This window comes from Dermacentor albipictus, chromosome 2 (genome assembly GCF_038994185.2).
Source record: "Dermacentor albipictus isolate Rhodes 1998 colony chromosome 2, USDA_Dalb.pri_finalv2, whole genome shotgun sequence".
Taxonomy (NCBI): domain Eukaryota; kingdom Metazoa; phylum Arthropoda; class Arachnida; order Ixodida; family Ixodidae; genus Dermacentor; species Dermacentor albipictus.
In genome coordinates, this window is record NC_091822.1 from 200,705,782 (window position 1) to 200,721,790 (window position 16,009).

General features: G+C 42.6%; 1 protein-coding gene across 29 annotated transcripts in view; it reads left to right on the plus strand.

Annotated features, from left to right (window-relative positions):
• The window catches only part of trol (terribly reduced optic lobes), a 604,861-nt gene that overhangs the window by 362,006 nt on the left and 226,846 nt on the right, over positions 1 to 16,009 (plus strand). For all 29 annotated transcript variants that reach the window (XM_065435395.1, XM_065435391.1, XM_065435373.1 and 26 more), the window contains 4 exons: positions 183 to 302; positions 573 to 704; positions 2,273 to 2,560; positions 12,228 to 12,349. In XM_065435395.1, coding sequence (XP_065291467.1) covers positions 183 to 302; positions 573 to 704; positions 2,273 to 2,560; positions 12,228 to 12,349 — 662 coding nt within the window. The remainder of the gene's footprint in view (positions 1 to 182; positions 303 to 572; positions 705 to 2,272; positions 2,561 to 12,227; positions 12,350 to 16,009) is intronic.

A 16,009-nucleotide genomic window follows, 5' to 3' on the forward strand; every position in this document is an offset into this window, starting at 1 on the left:
GTGAAAAGTCAACAGTGTAAAAAGGTTCTGCTATATTTGTTCAGCTGCTGCAGTCAGCAGCAGAAGCAGCAGCAGCATCTCAAGCATAATTTTTCAGCCAGTTTTTTCTGTCTATGTAGTGGCATTTGCCGTTAAGTGCTATGGCTGGAGGTGTGACTAATAATTGTTTACTTTTGCTCTAGCTCAACCCTCCCTCTGTGAGCCCAACGAAATGCAATGTGACAACAAGAAATGCATCCTGAAGGTTTATCTGTGTGATGGGGATGATGATTGTGGTGATGGCACAGATGAGAGAAGCTGTCGTAAGTGAGCCATAGTGCATTGCTTCTTTTTCTCTATTGATTTTGTACCTTTTCTAGTTGAAACATACTGTCTTGGAAGGTACTCTACCAGGACTCATTTTGGATAGTATTGCTGAAGAATCTCTTAAGGTTCCTCAAAATTGTGTACTACTTCTGCTCTCTGCATGCAACCATATTTTTTTAATGGCCAAACTCCATAAATATATAAGCATGCTGATTGTCTTCATGAAGCAGTTTCGACGTATTGCACTATGTGCTACTTTTTCCCAGGTGACAACATTCCAGGATCTCCATGCCGAATGGGAGAGTATCAATGTCTGTCTGGAGACCAGTGCATCCCAAAGAGTTTCCACTGTGATGGAGAGTTTGACTGCCAGGACAAATCTGATGAAATTGGATGCTGTGAGCTGCCTAGGTTCTTTTAGATTTTGTAAACTGCTCGATCAAAAGACCTAGATTACCAAGGCCAGAAATGATGGCTTTAAGAGATTTAAAAAAAAATCTGCAATAATGTATATTTCGAAACTATGGATGTTTGCTGAATTTCTGTTTATTTTTTATTAATTTTTTCTTCTGGTGATTGTGTATTCAAGGAGCATTAATATGTATGCCTATGAGCAAAAGTGTTGAGATCAGAGGCTTGCCAAAAAAACTTTATTTTTTCACAACTCAAACAACAGAGAAGTAAATCGACTTTATTGCATAGGATGTTGGTAAACAAGAATGAATGAGGCTAGCACTATGCACACCTCTTCCTCTTTAGCACACGTTCTCCAACAAAGTTAGAAATTCACTTGTGCACATATGGTTGCACTCTCGTCAGGTGGGAATCTATTGTTTGCTTGCTGTTGGTAACAACTAAAAAGAGAATTTAGCCGGTTGAAAATACTGACAACTTATTTGCATGAATGTGTTTGGATTAGTATAGGTTTTATGTATGAGGACCAAACAAAATGTCACAAACAAGTAGCGCCAGAAATTCACCTAATGCGAATTGAATATTTAATGAGCAGGCTGTTCTGTAGTGATGATCATGGTACAGGAGTAGCACTGGCAGCTCAGCTACTGCATAAATGTTGTGCCTAAATGATGATGCTTTGCTGTTCTTGAATTGTAAGGCTCTTCATTCACCACAGTAACATCTTTAATACTATAAATGTGCTTGAGAGTATTTATCAGTGACATAGCGGTGTAAGCTGCAGTGTTGAGTTGTATGTGCATTTCAACAATCCACCGCCAATGTGGCTATATAAGGTGTTCATACCATTACATTTCTTCCTTGGAGCCGTTCTTGCCTCCTTAATTCTCATGGCAGTTTATGTAGTAGTATCTGAAAGTTCAAAACAATTGTAGAAAGTGTGCCTTATCTTCCTGCTTATTGCATGGTGCAGAAAAATTTTGTTGTTTACATAACGAGCCACGTGAAACCACACCACAAACACAAAAAAAATGACTGAATGCTGAACTATTCAACAGAGAAGCAGTGTTTCATTGATTGTGTATGGTTAAGTAATTAGTTGGTTTATTTCAAAGGCAAAAAATTTTGAAATACTTAATAGTAAAAGTTCAGCCCTCCCCCACCTACAACTCTAATGTGTTCATGCTTGTGCTCGGGTAATATGTCCTCCAGTTTCATGCATGCATGTCATGTCTGTGCAGAATTCACTTTGTGGTTGCAGTTAATTTACCTAAGTTTAACACTTTGCTATAATTTTATTTTTAAGGTCTAGGGTTGCCACTGTGAGCTCTAAAAAAATCTTGAGGTGTTGATAATTTTTAGCACCAGCTAAATGATTCATGGTCTACAGCAGCTAAACAGATATTTGATGACTGTCAAAAAAGAATTTTTTATATTTGCACACCTTAGAAATTATCATTTGTTGTATTTCCTATGGCTCTGTAACATTATGCGAGAAGTTGAGTTAGTTTGCAGCCATTAACACATCCCTCTTTTCCCCCCCTTTCTCTAGCACCGCCAACCATCACACAATCACCCCCGGACGTTGTTAATGCCATGGAAGGGGAGACAGTCAACATCACTTGCCGGGCAATAGGCAACCCAGTGCCACTTATTAACTGGCGCCTAAACTGGGGTCACATTCCCCCAAGGCCACGAGTAACAACCACAAGTGACGGTGGCTTTGGCACAGTCACCATCCGTGATGTACGCCAGTCAGACCAGGGAGCATGGTCATGTGAAGCCATCAATAGCAAGCAGAGTGTCCTGGCCACTCCGGATGCAATTCTTGTGGTTAAAAGTAAGCACTGGAAATGCTACACAAGTAATTTACTAGCCTAAGAGATGGCCCAGCGGGAATGTACCTTAATTTCCTGTGGATTTCACTGTCCTGGATTCATCAGTATATACAGAAATTTGTGCTTATGTTCTCATGCTTATTGCAGCATGTGGAGTCTTAAGTGTGCTCTTGGAACAAAGGACACAGTACGCTGTAGTAAAAACTAACAAAAGGGCATTTATTGCACCTTTTATACAATAGGCCAGCTAGCTGAGATTGCAACTAATGAAACATGCCAATGGGCACTGTCGAATTGAGGAAGTTGGACTCACCACGACAGGATATTGAGCGAATATGTTCACCCACATTGGACACCAGTGCCTAAGTCTTTCATGGGTGAAGTCTCTCAAATGGAGGCGCATACGAACAAGAAGGCGTCTGCAAGAGATGGTCCCGTAGAGCACCTCATTCAGTTTGCATTTGGTCAGTCCACACACACAAAGTTCTCGCAGCCAAAGAGGAGGAGGCTACTTCCTTGTGTGCCCACGTATTCCCACCATCGGGTGGCATTAGCAGTGGATCACAAGCGATCTCTTGTACAGGGGACACGAGAGCCATTTAGGAAAGATAACATCAGGGAACGCGAGAGAGCTGAGTGCCCCCACAACATTGTTTTTATTTTCACCTGGTGTGCTGGCCACTGCTGTAAATGTCAGGTGCAACTAGTGAATCTGAAGTGTTAGCACAATTGCCTTGCATCAAAGTGAGGACAGCACTGCTCAGTGGGAGAATGATATAAATCTGTATGCAGAATGAATACAAATCATTAAACAGGCTAGAGCAATATATTAGGGAGGGTTCAGATGCCTGTTCATATTGTCATATTGTAGTGACGATGAAGAAAATAGTCACAAAACTGTAAATGACGAAATTAACTTTTTATAGGGTGAAGCTGTGCGCACAAAAGCAAGTTACACTCAAAGCACAACAGTGGCGAACACAGTCGGTGATCGACGAAAACCTTATCAGCGCGTCAAGCGCATTGGCTTTTATACATGAGTCGTCGAATGTTCCAGAGTAATCAATGGTGCCCGTGTGTCTTCCAGAATGTTCTACACAATTCGCGTTGTGCATACAATCATATTAGACAAGGTTCGGTGACGACAGACAACAGATAGAACCATTGATAACATCCGAGAAACTTCCGATACTTGCAGGCGCGTCCTGCGCTGAGCAAGAACATTTAACCTTTGTTGCCGGTAAAAAGCCATCACCTGAGAAAGATAAACAAGTACATCTGTCAATATCTATGGCAAAAGGTACAGAATATATATTTTCCTCTCTCGGCAATAGAGCTGTATTGTATGTTGCCATCTAATGGTAATTGACATATGGACACAGCTTTGGTATCAGTGTGCCAATTTTAAGCATTCTCTACAAAATCTTATTTCTTGAAATTGCCACTTCTGTTGCCACATTATCTTGGTCCAATATGGTAAAATAGGCTTCGCTGTCAGTGTTCACATTAACAGAATGGTTACACACTGACGAACTTTTTTGAGCAAGCATTTCATAAATTGCACTCAAGTTTTTTGTCTTCCTCTATCAAATGATGAGGAGTAGCAGCACTAGTAGTAATAGATTTTTTTAAGAAGGATAAAAGGAGGTAAGAAATGAAGGGCCGTGGGCATCATAACTGTCTCACTTCTCATAGACACCTGAACTGTCCCACAACTGGTTATGTTTTGAAGAAAAAAAGAGTGATAGAAAGAAAGGTGTCCAAGTATCATAATTGTCTCACCTTCTCAAGTGGACACTGTCTTGTGGCCATAGGAAAGATTCAAGATAAGAGAATCAATAGTGAAGAGGAAAGTTACAATAATATGTGTTATAATGAGAGTGCATCTAGCAGACTTCTATAAAGTGCAACTGATTGAATAGATCGTGTTAAGGGCCCCATGTCACAGAAAATCAGGTGTCGGTGTCAACAGAGTTGTCTGTAAATTAAAAATGCCGTATATATTTGGGTATATATGTATGTGCCACACCTTGCTATATGACATGCGGTATATGCAAGTTATATTGCCACACCATTCTGTCACTAAAGTTGCTCATACCTCGTCTTACATTCTTGACGAAGTTATTCCTCGTGATATTGAGCATGACACCCTACAAAAGAATGTCGTGAAACGAAAGACCAACAGCGTATGCCCTTTATGTTAGATCTTCTCAGACTTGCATATTAAAAGTGTGAAACAAAACAGAAACCTGAAAATGATGAAATTTTTTTGGCACAGCTGTGCCCTACTTTCGGGATTGACCCACTCAAGAAGCTGCGTTTCTACCAGAAAGCTCGCCTTCATGTATAGTGTTCGTCGCCAACGTTCCCTGGTAAACATTACAGCTACATAAGCTATCAACTGCCAAGAAGTGTGAGAAGCAGTCGGGGGTCTTTGAATGCTAACGTGTTCCACTCTTAAGGGCAGAGCTTAAGCATCGTTCAAGTTTTAAAATCGTTGCACTCTATTTGACACTTTCATGTTGATTTACAGCTGTCCTTTGGTAATGTTCTTCATTTGAGCAATAGCTTCAGCAAAAGTAACTGGCTTGTCCTTCAGAGGGATCATGTGAGGCTTGATCCTGTGCCCTCTTTGAACTCGGGAAACCCATTTCTGGGTAATTCTTATCATAGATGCTTGATCGATTAGGATGCGATTGTGTGTTAGTTTTCTGCTGCTGATAAACATAAGTGAATGTGGCATAGTATGGGCATACATTTGCTTGCATTAGTAAAATACACTCACCATGCTCTGTTCTCGCTTCATTTCTTTTGCCAATGAAGATAAACTTACTTGTAAGCTGAACTACACCTTGCTCAGAACGACAGAAAGCTGAGCTAGTTGGTAAAGATTCATTATGCAAACTAGAAGTGAGGCGTGCAGACAGGACACAAGAGTAGAGAAGTGGACAACACGAACGCCGACTATCAACTGAAGGGAGCACTGAGGCGAAAAATGAAAGAAGACACAAAACTCATCTGCACATGCTCAGGAATGGTAACACCACGTGTCAATCGGGTACACGTGCTGGTCTACGTGAGAGATAACTGTTAAGACACTTAATCTCTTCCTTATGTAAAGTAATCGAAGGCTGACTCACGCACGCACTTCCACCATTATAGATATGCCATGCCTCTACCATAAGACGCGTATCTTCATTCTTATGCCTGTACAGTATCGCGCAGTCATCTAACTTTGGCTTGCAGTTACAATCTCGGCAATGTATCGAAAGATTAGAAGGCGATCCACCGGTTAACGACCTTTTATGCTCCATTAGCCTCTGATTGATACACCGTCCCGTTTGCCCTACGTAGAACTGGCCACAGCTAAGGGGAATTTGATATACCACACCCATACGACATTCTGTAAAACTGTCGTTCTTATTGTGCTTCACTGGACAAATATCTGTTCGTTTTTTGCCTTTAACCCGCTCCTTTTTATTCTGTACGGCAGAGCATATCTTACCTAGCTTATTGGGAGCAGTGAAAGCAACATTAACATCATATCTACTAGCAACTTTTTTAAGCCTGTGTGACACTGAATGAATATACGGAATAGCCACTACTCTTTTTTTGCGATTACTGCTTTCTGTGATTACGTCCGTCCCCCTGGAAACCGACTTCTTTAGGCGCTCAGCTACAGTGGCCACCGCTACATTAGGATAACCTGCTTCTAATAGGCGCCGGACCTGCGCATTAAAACTGGCGCTCATTGGTGCATGCAGGATCTTGTGAGGGAAGACTTAAGGCACGACATGGCGATTCCGTTTTTTACTAATTTAGAATGCTTGGATTGAAAGTTTAGCAACGGCTTCGAAGATCTTGGGGAGTACTGCCAACAAACATGATTTTGTTCGAAGATCAAGGAAATGTCAAGAAACTGAATTACGCGTCGCTGAGGTAATTCCTTGGTAAACCTTGCTCAGTAATTGAGCAATGTGAAAGCTTTTGCCATTTAGTCAGTCTAGTGCCAGGAGACAGTTGAAGGACCAGCAACAGTAATTGTTGCGTTTTCATTTTAGTGGCTGTCCGTTGCATGGCACCACTTGTGCCACTCTGCTGTAAAAGCGGAGAAAATAAACAACACGAGAGCAGTTACAAGCATGATTCCGAGTGTAAGGTCGTGCTGAAGTACATGTCGTTGGTTTCTGTTCACTGGGCATAACCGTTGATGGTGACTGCAGAGTGAGTTGGTCCGCCTCCCAGAATTGTTCAGCTACACTCGTAACAAGTGGTGACAAGGGAAAAAGCATTCAAGTTTCTTCAAGTGTGTCGTCCTTCCACACCTCCTTTATGCACATGAGTGTCATTCGTCTAGCGAATTCGACGCAACAGCACTTCGTCATGCCAGTGTTCGGCAACCTCGAAGCATCAGATAAAGGAGATGGCGATGTATGGCCCTGCTATGCCTTGAAGCTTTCTTCATCGCCAATGACATCGCAGCAGAAAAAAAAAGTCAGTCTTCTTTAGTTGTTATGGGCAGAAGACATATGCTCTCTTGTGAGATGTTGCTAAACCCACGCAGCCGGAAGACAAAACCTAGCAAGAAATTATTTCCATTCTGGGTGACCATTACTGCGCCAAGCCATCTGCTGTTCAGCGTTTTAGGCTCGACACATGCATTTGCATGGAGGGCAAGTCCGTTCCAGCAGACGTTTGCTTCCTATGCATAAGGCTGTGGCATCAAAGGGGCATCTTGCGCTACCTCTGCGGGGACGCACCTTGCGACCGAGTAAGCAGATCAGCACTATGTGCAACTACTGCCGAAAGCAGGGACACATTGCTCAAGCATGCAACTCGAAGAGAAAACATGCTTCATCACAGAAGGGCAAGTCTACTAAACTACACAGTTTTGCACATCCAGCTTGTAAGCCTTCAAGTGGAACACACCAAGTCAACACTATTGACTACAGTGCACATGCCTATGTGTTTGACATGTGGCCAGTTGACACCGTCGCGCCTTTGCCGCCCTTAACCATGACCATCGGCATTTGTGGCAAGCCACTCCGTATGGCGCTAGACACCAGTGCGAGCGTTTCTGTCATTGCAAAAAAAAAAAATCTTCAGGAGCTACTACCATCGGTGACTGTCATGCCATCAGATGTGCTCCTAGAGAGCTTCCAGGGTGAGCGCACACAAGTTCAAGGCAAAGCAGATGTCGCAGTACAGTTCCGCGACAGGAAAGCTGTCCTACCTCTGTTCCTGTCTGGGGAAGGTTCACCAGCACTGCAAGGTCACAATTGGACTCAAGAACTGAGCATTGGCATTGCTGTCCAGGAAGCAGATGTTCATGCTGTTTTTTGATGTTAAGCATGTTATTCAAGCATTTCCTGAGGTATTTGAACAGTGCCTTGGAACTTTCAAGGTCCCAAAAGCCGCAGTTCATGTTCCACTAGATGCGGTACCCAAGTTTTTCAAGCCACGACCCCTGCCCTTTGCCCTGAAGGATGGGGTGTCACAAAAGCTTCAGTGCCTACAGAGGGAGGGCATTCTCGAGCCAGTTGCTTCTTCAGCTTGGGGTTTGTCTATTGTACCAGTGGCTAAGAAGGACAGCCGCATCAGAATTTGCAGAGATGACTGTTAATCCAGGGGCCACGTTGGAAAAGTACCCAATTCCGAGAATTGAGGACCTTTGGGCCACGCTGTCAGGGGGTGAAAAGTTGACCAAACTGGACTTGAGGGATGCCTGCCAGCAAATAGTTCTTGATGAAGACTCTAGAAAGTATGTTACTATTTCCACACATATGAGGCTATTTCAGTATACACGTCTTCCTTTTGGTGTTTTATCACCACCAGCCTTGTTCCAAAGAGAAATGGAGAACCTTCTTCGAGGACTGCTACATGTTCCAGTATATTTTGATGACATCCTTGTCACTCGCCTGAATGATTCTGAGCACATTCGCAACCTCAGTATTGTTCTCTCTCAATGTCGTGAAGTTGAAGTTCGACAAGTGTCACGTTTTTGTGCCACAGGTGGAGTACCTACGGCACATCATAAGCAAAGAAGGGCTATCTTTAAGCTTGAGCAAGGCATCTGCAATCCTTCATGCACCTGCGCCCCGTGACGTTAAGGAACTCCAAAGCTTTTTGGGGCTTGTGAATTTCTACAGGCGTTTTATTCCAAACATTTCTGTACACCTCTGCCCTCTGCATTCACTTCTCATGAACGAGAAAAAATGGGTCTGGCGAAAAGAGCAAGAAGATGCATTCACTACAGTGAGTCAGCTCCTGTCCTAGTAAATTTCGATAGGGAGAAACCACTGTATCTAAGTTCTGATGCATGTGCATATGTAATTGGTGCAGTTCAGGCATATCGAGAAGCTGATGATTGAGAAGTTGCGATTGCCTTTGCCTCCAGAAGTTTGTCTCATGCAGAGTAAAACTACAGTCAAATTGACAAAAATTGACAAAAATTGACAAATTGACAACACTGGCCTTCATATTCGGTGTTGAAAAGTTCCACCACTGCCTGTAGGGCATTCCTTTCACTGCTTACACAGATCATGAACCACTACTGGGATTGTTGAGTGCTGACAAGCCTGTTCCTGTGCGAGCTTCACGATGACTAGTCAGATGGGTACTGAAACTTTCTGCTTACAAGTACAAGCTCGTGTACAAGCATGGTCTGGACTTAGGCCACGCTGATTCCCTCAGTAGGTTACTGCTGCCAACAAACAGCGTTGATGTGCCTATACCTGCTGAAATCTTCATGCTTGAACAAGCATACCCAGGACTCTTGTTACCAGCTGTAGTAGCACAGGCTACAAGAAATGATCCACTCCTGATTCTCATAGTTCTTGACCTCCTGCAAGGAGAAGGGCTTCCAGTCAGACCAGAGGGCAGTCCATTTACAGCAAGGAGCAGTGAACTCAACCTCCATGAAGGTTGCATGCTATGGGGTTCCAGAGTTGTTATCCCAAAATCTCTGCAAGACAAAGTCCTTACTCTCCGTCATTCTGGGTATCCTGGCATTGAGAATAGCAAGTCGATTGCCAGAAGCCATGTCTGGTGGCTAGGAATTGGTGGTGACATCACTAAGAGCAAAAAGGGTTGTGCTGCATGGCAAGCTTACCAGAACACACCTTAGTGCATTCAGCACATACCCTGTCCACAGACGCCATGGTCAAGGCTTCATATTGACTTCGGGGGCCTGTTCTTGGGACATACATTTCTTGTCATTGTTGATGCCTATTCAAAATGGATCAAAGTCTGTCCAGTGGCATCAACGTCAGCAGATACTGTTACCATAGCATTGCGGACAGAATTTGCACAGCATGGACTGCCGGATGTCATTGTGTCTGATAATGGACCCACGTTTACAAGTGAGCAATACTTGGAATTCCTGACATGCAATGGTATATTTCACTTGCTTGTACCACCCTACCATCCAGCTTCAAATGGTGTGGCAGAGTGTGTTGTACAGAGTGTCAAAAACAAGATCAAAAAGAGCGGTTGTGGATCCTCCCAAACCCAAATTTCATGGTTCTTATTTCATTGTAGAACCATACTGCATGAGGTCACTGGCAGAGCACCATGTGAAATGCTCATGGGAAGGATGTTCAAGAAACTTTTGGGTGTTCTTTGCCCAAGTTTGCACACTTCAGTCCTGTTTAGGCAGCTTAAGCAGAAGCTGCATGCCGACAGAGGGTGCTCTGTCAAGGCCCACTGTGGGTACCTGCATATGTTGTGAGCACCACAGGTCAGTCAGCAGTTGCCGTCTGTCTAAGATCCATGATGGCCCTACCTGGCATCGGCACAGCGACCAATTACGTCCTCAACGCGAAGAAGTCTCCATGCCAACTGTGGGACCATTGGAGCCTGAACTTTCTACAGCACCCGGCGTTGATAACCGTCCATCAACTGTGTGCAATACTCATTCAGCTGTTTATGCAAGCTCTGAGCCAGCCGTAAATTGTGACCGGTGGCACAGAACAGAGTGCTTTGGACTGTCGCAACTCAGTAAGCAGCACACCTCAGTTGCGAAGAAGCACCAGAACTTCAGAATAGTGGCTAGCCAGGCTTGTTGATCATGTGCCTCTTTTCTGTGTCCTGTTATTCACACTGTTTGCTAAAGAAAGCACCAGAAGACGCAAGCCAATATGACGCTACTCTCCGTAATGTTTTTCTTGTATGATCTAAGGGAGGAGGACTGTTACAGTTTCATTTTAGATGGCTGTCTGTTGCGTGGCGCCACTTGCACCACCCTGTAAAAGCGAAGAAAATAAACACGGGATCAGTTGCAAGTGCGATCCTGAGTGTACAGCTGTGGTTGTATATGTCGTCGGTCTCCATTCACTGGGCTTAACCATTGATGGTGGTATGCCATCGGAACTGCTCAGCTACACTAGTAACAGTAATAGAATTGCAACTGCCAATTAAACAGTTGGAAGCCAGCACTATTTTGTCCCACTCCTTCGTCTGTCTGCTGACACTTAAAGCTGCTGTTGTTCAATAATGAATTATGCCTGACAGTCATCAAGATCAAACAAACACAAGTACAAAAGTGATTGGACTTCCTAGTTTTCCATTGGATAACTAATGAACTGAGTAATGTTGACAATTTGGTGAATTGTTATGGATTCGCTACTAGCTAAGGATAGTGCGACAGATGAGAACGAATGCAGAAAGTGCTTGTGGTGTTTTCTTTATTGATCCTTTTCTTCTGTGCTAGCCTCATTTCAAAATGGAACCAAGGTACCTGCACTACTGCAGTAAATGTATGCATAAGTTTGCAGCAATTATTGCCCACAAGCACATACAGTGCCTCACTGGCCTTGTCTATAGTTAGAAGCGTTAATTTTTTCCCCCAAAATTGTCTTCTCATGCACTACTCACAGTAGCATAAATCATTTACAGATATTACAAGAAAACTATACATAAGGGAAATTAAAAAGAGCAATTAAATATTAAATATATTAGGCCAATATTCTTAATAGACATGTTAATTACCCTTCACTTAGTTACTCATTTTTCTTAGTGCACTTCAAATACTGGTGCACAGGATTCAATGTATTGTGAAAAAAAAAATTCTTAGAAGACTGTGCTACTGCATTAGTGTTCTTTTTTTTAAATATCAGATTTTGTTTCTTCAAAGCATTTTTCATGGTTTTAAGGTCAAGATAATCGCACAAAAATTGTGCAGATACTATCAAAGATTATTGTCAAGTAAGCGAATATCTGAAACGAACGAGCAAATGAGCGAATGAACGAGAGACAGAGAGGAAGAGAGAGAACAAATGTTTCTCTCAGCAGGTCTAAGAGTAATTATAAAATAAAGTTCTCTCTCTCTCTCTCTTTCTTTCTCTCGTTGACCACCAACCATCCACCAATCATTGACCACCAAACAACCTTGAAAATGGCCAGAAGAGCCAAAGAAAGCTATTAGCTTTAAAAAGATCAGCACTTTAGATGCAATGCTTCAGTGTTGACCTGTCAACCTTGGGTAGATGGGTCAACATAATTTTTATAAGCAACATCTTTTACCTGTGAAGGCTATGAAAGCTTCTGGAAAAATAGCGTCTGTGTGTCTAGTACCGAAAGCCAGCTGGCTTAAGCTTCTCTTTTACTTTGTAATGTTTCCATAATTTTTTGTTGAACATGACAATTTATATTAACCTTGTTTGTTTTCAGGCAAAGGTGTCTGCCATCCACCACTGTTTAATGACAAGGCCCAGTCAAGCTCAGAGTGTCTGCGTTGCTTCTGCTTTGGTGTTTCTCAGACTTGCCATAGCAGCAGCTTGAACAAGATAACTGTAAGTAATCCTGTGTATCATATTGAAGGCAATGTTACTCGGAGAGAATACAGACAAAATATCAGACAATGTGCAACCTTGCATTCTCATCTAGTTTGTTATAAGTATGAGCAAGGTTGCATAGCAACTAGTCCATGCAGCAATATCCTAATGACTGATATAGCTGGTGTAGACTTGGTTTATTGAAACTGAGAACTAAATCTCTCATTTCAAGGATCAGATCTTTGTTGGGCAGTTATTTTGCACATTTGCACTGGCTGGCACAGTGGCATGTGACCACGAAATACTGTACTCTTTACAGTTGCCACATGCATTGTGAGAGAGGTGCTCAGATGCAGTGTACTCGTAAACTATGTGAAGTCAAAACATTACGTAGAGCTGCATCCCAGTGCATGTGACATGCACACTGAAGGGTGGTAGCAGTGTCTTCCTTTTTTATCAACCACAGAATGAACCTTAAAAAAGTTCACTGGCCCCTTTCCCATGTAATGACATTTGCAGACAAACCAGCAATACCACAGCCAGTCGCAGAATGAAGTTTTCACAGTGACCCAGTGCGGATTTTGAATCTGACATATAGGAAGTCATGAGGTGCCAGTGGCAGCAGTCTGCACAAGTTTGAATCTGAACACTGATACTGTTGTTGTTCTGTGTGTTCTTAACTCCAAGGTGTCCACTGGTATTTTCACTGTACACATGACTAGATACTGTTTGAAAATAAAGAACAGAAAGAGAAGCGTAGGTTTAATTGCAATCACTAAGCTGCTTTTAAAGGTAAAGTGACCTTTACAGAATCTAGAGTTTCTACTAGAACAGGCCACTGCTGGAGAACAGTGCTGATCGACCTAAGGCTTCACTTGCATTTCGGTTTTGGTCAAGGTGGGCTACATGTTTTTATATCGCTCATGGATCAATATGACATGTATTCTTTCACCACAGGCTGAATTTTTATGTTGTTTTGTCCAGGGTATTGAGAGCCAAATTTTAATTTATCCCTGTACCTCAATAGTACTTCGGTTTTTGAAGACACAGGAGCACAGCCGCTCCTGCATTTTTCAGGGAAGAACAAGTTGGACAGGATTTGTGCTGCTACATATACATAATAGGGCAGAGGGGCAGATCAGGAACAATGAGTGTGTGGCGTTCAATGGCAGGAAAGGCATGTTCAATGCAAGAAAAAAGTGGTGTATGAAATTCCCGTCTCGTGCGGTGTGCCAGAAGGAAAGGTGCATCAATGTACACCTTAGGAAACATATGGCTGCCTTCTTCCATCTGCCATCTTCGAATCTTGCCTTGCACTGCAAGTAATGCAGGAGCAGCTGTGCTCCAGTGCCTTCAAAAAACCAAAGTACTATCGAGGTATGGAAATCAGTCCGAGAGAAAGTGGAAGCTTACTTCGTTTATAAGGCAGAAGAAACGTGTGTTGTGCGTTCGTCTGTTTCACTCCATGAGTCAGAGACACATTACCTCGACAAGTTTCTTTAGGGATTTTGCTGATATTGCAATGCTAAGTGCACCTTTAATGTGTAATTTTCGGTTGTTACCTGCATCATTGCTAATTTATATCTGTGCTTTCAATAAATTTGTCTGTTGATAGTCAGTGCTTGTCCGTCCGCGTATTTCATGTCGTTTCCCGCTGTCAATAGTTACAGTATGGAGTACCATTGTGCCCTACATACCGTCCTTTTTAGGGCAATACTATGCTCCAAAAGATAAGTTACTTAGAGTAAGGGCTGTTTTGGCAGCAGGAAAACTACGAGCCTGGCAAATTTTCATCATGTGAAACATGTATTTATGTATAATAACAAATAGGCTAATACAGTTAAACATTAATATGTCGAAGTCATAAAAATCGACACACTGCTTGATTTCATCAAAACTTTATTACATTGAAATGCCCTAAATTTAGACCTGATCATTTCAGAAAAGCTTACTCAGGAAAGTATCTATGTATAGGCCACATCCTCCTTTTCCAAGTTTGTTGTCGGCCATGACCTCTCAGTATGCACTATTCCTCTATGTGTCAATGCAGTGTATAAAGTCGCATCCTCTGAGGTTATTTCTGCAGTTGATATTCTGTTGGTGAGAAGCTTGCTAACTTAGGCCACTTAAGTGTTATCAAGAAATTCACAATGCCTCATGGCTTCTCCCATTGCACTGTACACCCACACTGATTTCCGTAGACAACACGGCTGCCTCTATGTGCCACCCTGAACACTTGTGCATTGTGCATGCACTTTGTGTGCACTGTACGCATTTTTGTGCAGGCTAAGCTTTCATTTCACCACACTCACCTGGGTTGCCAAGCATGCCAATTCTGCAAGCAACCACACGTAATCCAACTACAACCTTTGTCCGTAAAGATGATGTAAAGATGATGCCACGCCGAGTCGGCGTGGCATCATGTAAACTAGCTATATCTTGCCACGTGTTTAGTATTGGAGGTTGCGTAATCTCTAGTTTCAGCAATCTGTTGGAGCACAAGGCAGACGAAGCATTCGCTCCCCACTGCAGGCGCTTTTCCTGATAGCGTCATCTCGGTGCAGGCAACACTATCAGCCACAGGGGCGGAGTGCACGCGGAAGATGTGAAGATATCGTCTACATGGCTTGAGACCGTATCATTCGTCATTGATTCCCAAATTCATCAAAAAGAATTGTTTACTCGTTCATGTTTGATTTTTTGATTACCTGATAATTGGAAAATTTCGCGGCAACTGTACTAATTTGAATATAAGGTTGAATTTTAATACAATAGAACTTCGATATAACAAAGCAAATTGCCGATTTTACTTACTTTGTTATAGCAAGGTTTAATGCAATTCTTAAAGGGACACTAAAGGCAAATACTAAGGCGACGTGGACTGGTTAAATACCATTCCAAAAAGCTCGCAACGCTTGTTTCATGCCAAGAAAAGACTTAACATAGTTTACGAGAAAACTGCATCTGAAGGGTCCGAATACCATTTTCGAAATTATCTCCCACCACCTAACCCGGGGAATGGTGACATTGTATACGCCGTCACCACCCTTTGCTACTGTCGGTGAGTAAAACGGCATCCTACAGGTGGCAGTACCGAGCCAAGACAGAGCGGTGGATTCGCCGCTGCAGCTGCTTTTTGGTCAAGTGGCGTAGACCATTCGGGCATCTCGTGACATCACATGGAAGTTTAATTCTCTGCTACTTGAAGTTTGTGTGACTTTCGCGAGCCAGCAAAACCAGCACAGCACTACACAATAACGAAACTACTCCAACACAAAAGCTTGGGCGGTGCAGAGTCAAGCGAAAACGAAACCTTTTGACTGCCTGTGTTGTTGTTGTCAAGGGTAATTTCAATGAGTTCCTTTTTCTAAAAATGAAATAGAACTGGACAAGCAGCATTCTAATTCATCTTGCAATAGAAGGATGTTTTTTGCAATGAGTGGTTGAGTACTAGTAACAAAATTTAACTGAGGAGAGCTTTCGTCATCGGGCAAGTACTTGAATGTACCAGGGGAGTCTCTAATCACGTCTTGCATTTACCTCAATTTCTAGATTATTAAGTCTCTGTTTGCGATAATATTGATGCCGTAGAGATTCTCGAGCACTAATCTGTCACTTTAGCTTGACTCGATATTTGCCTTCAGTGTCCCTTAAAGGTAGGACTGAAGGTGAAGAATA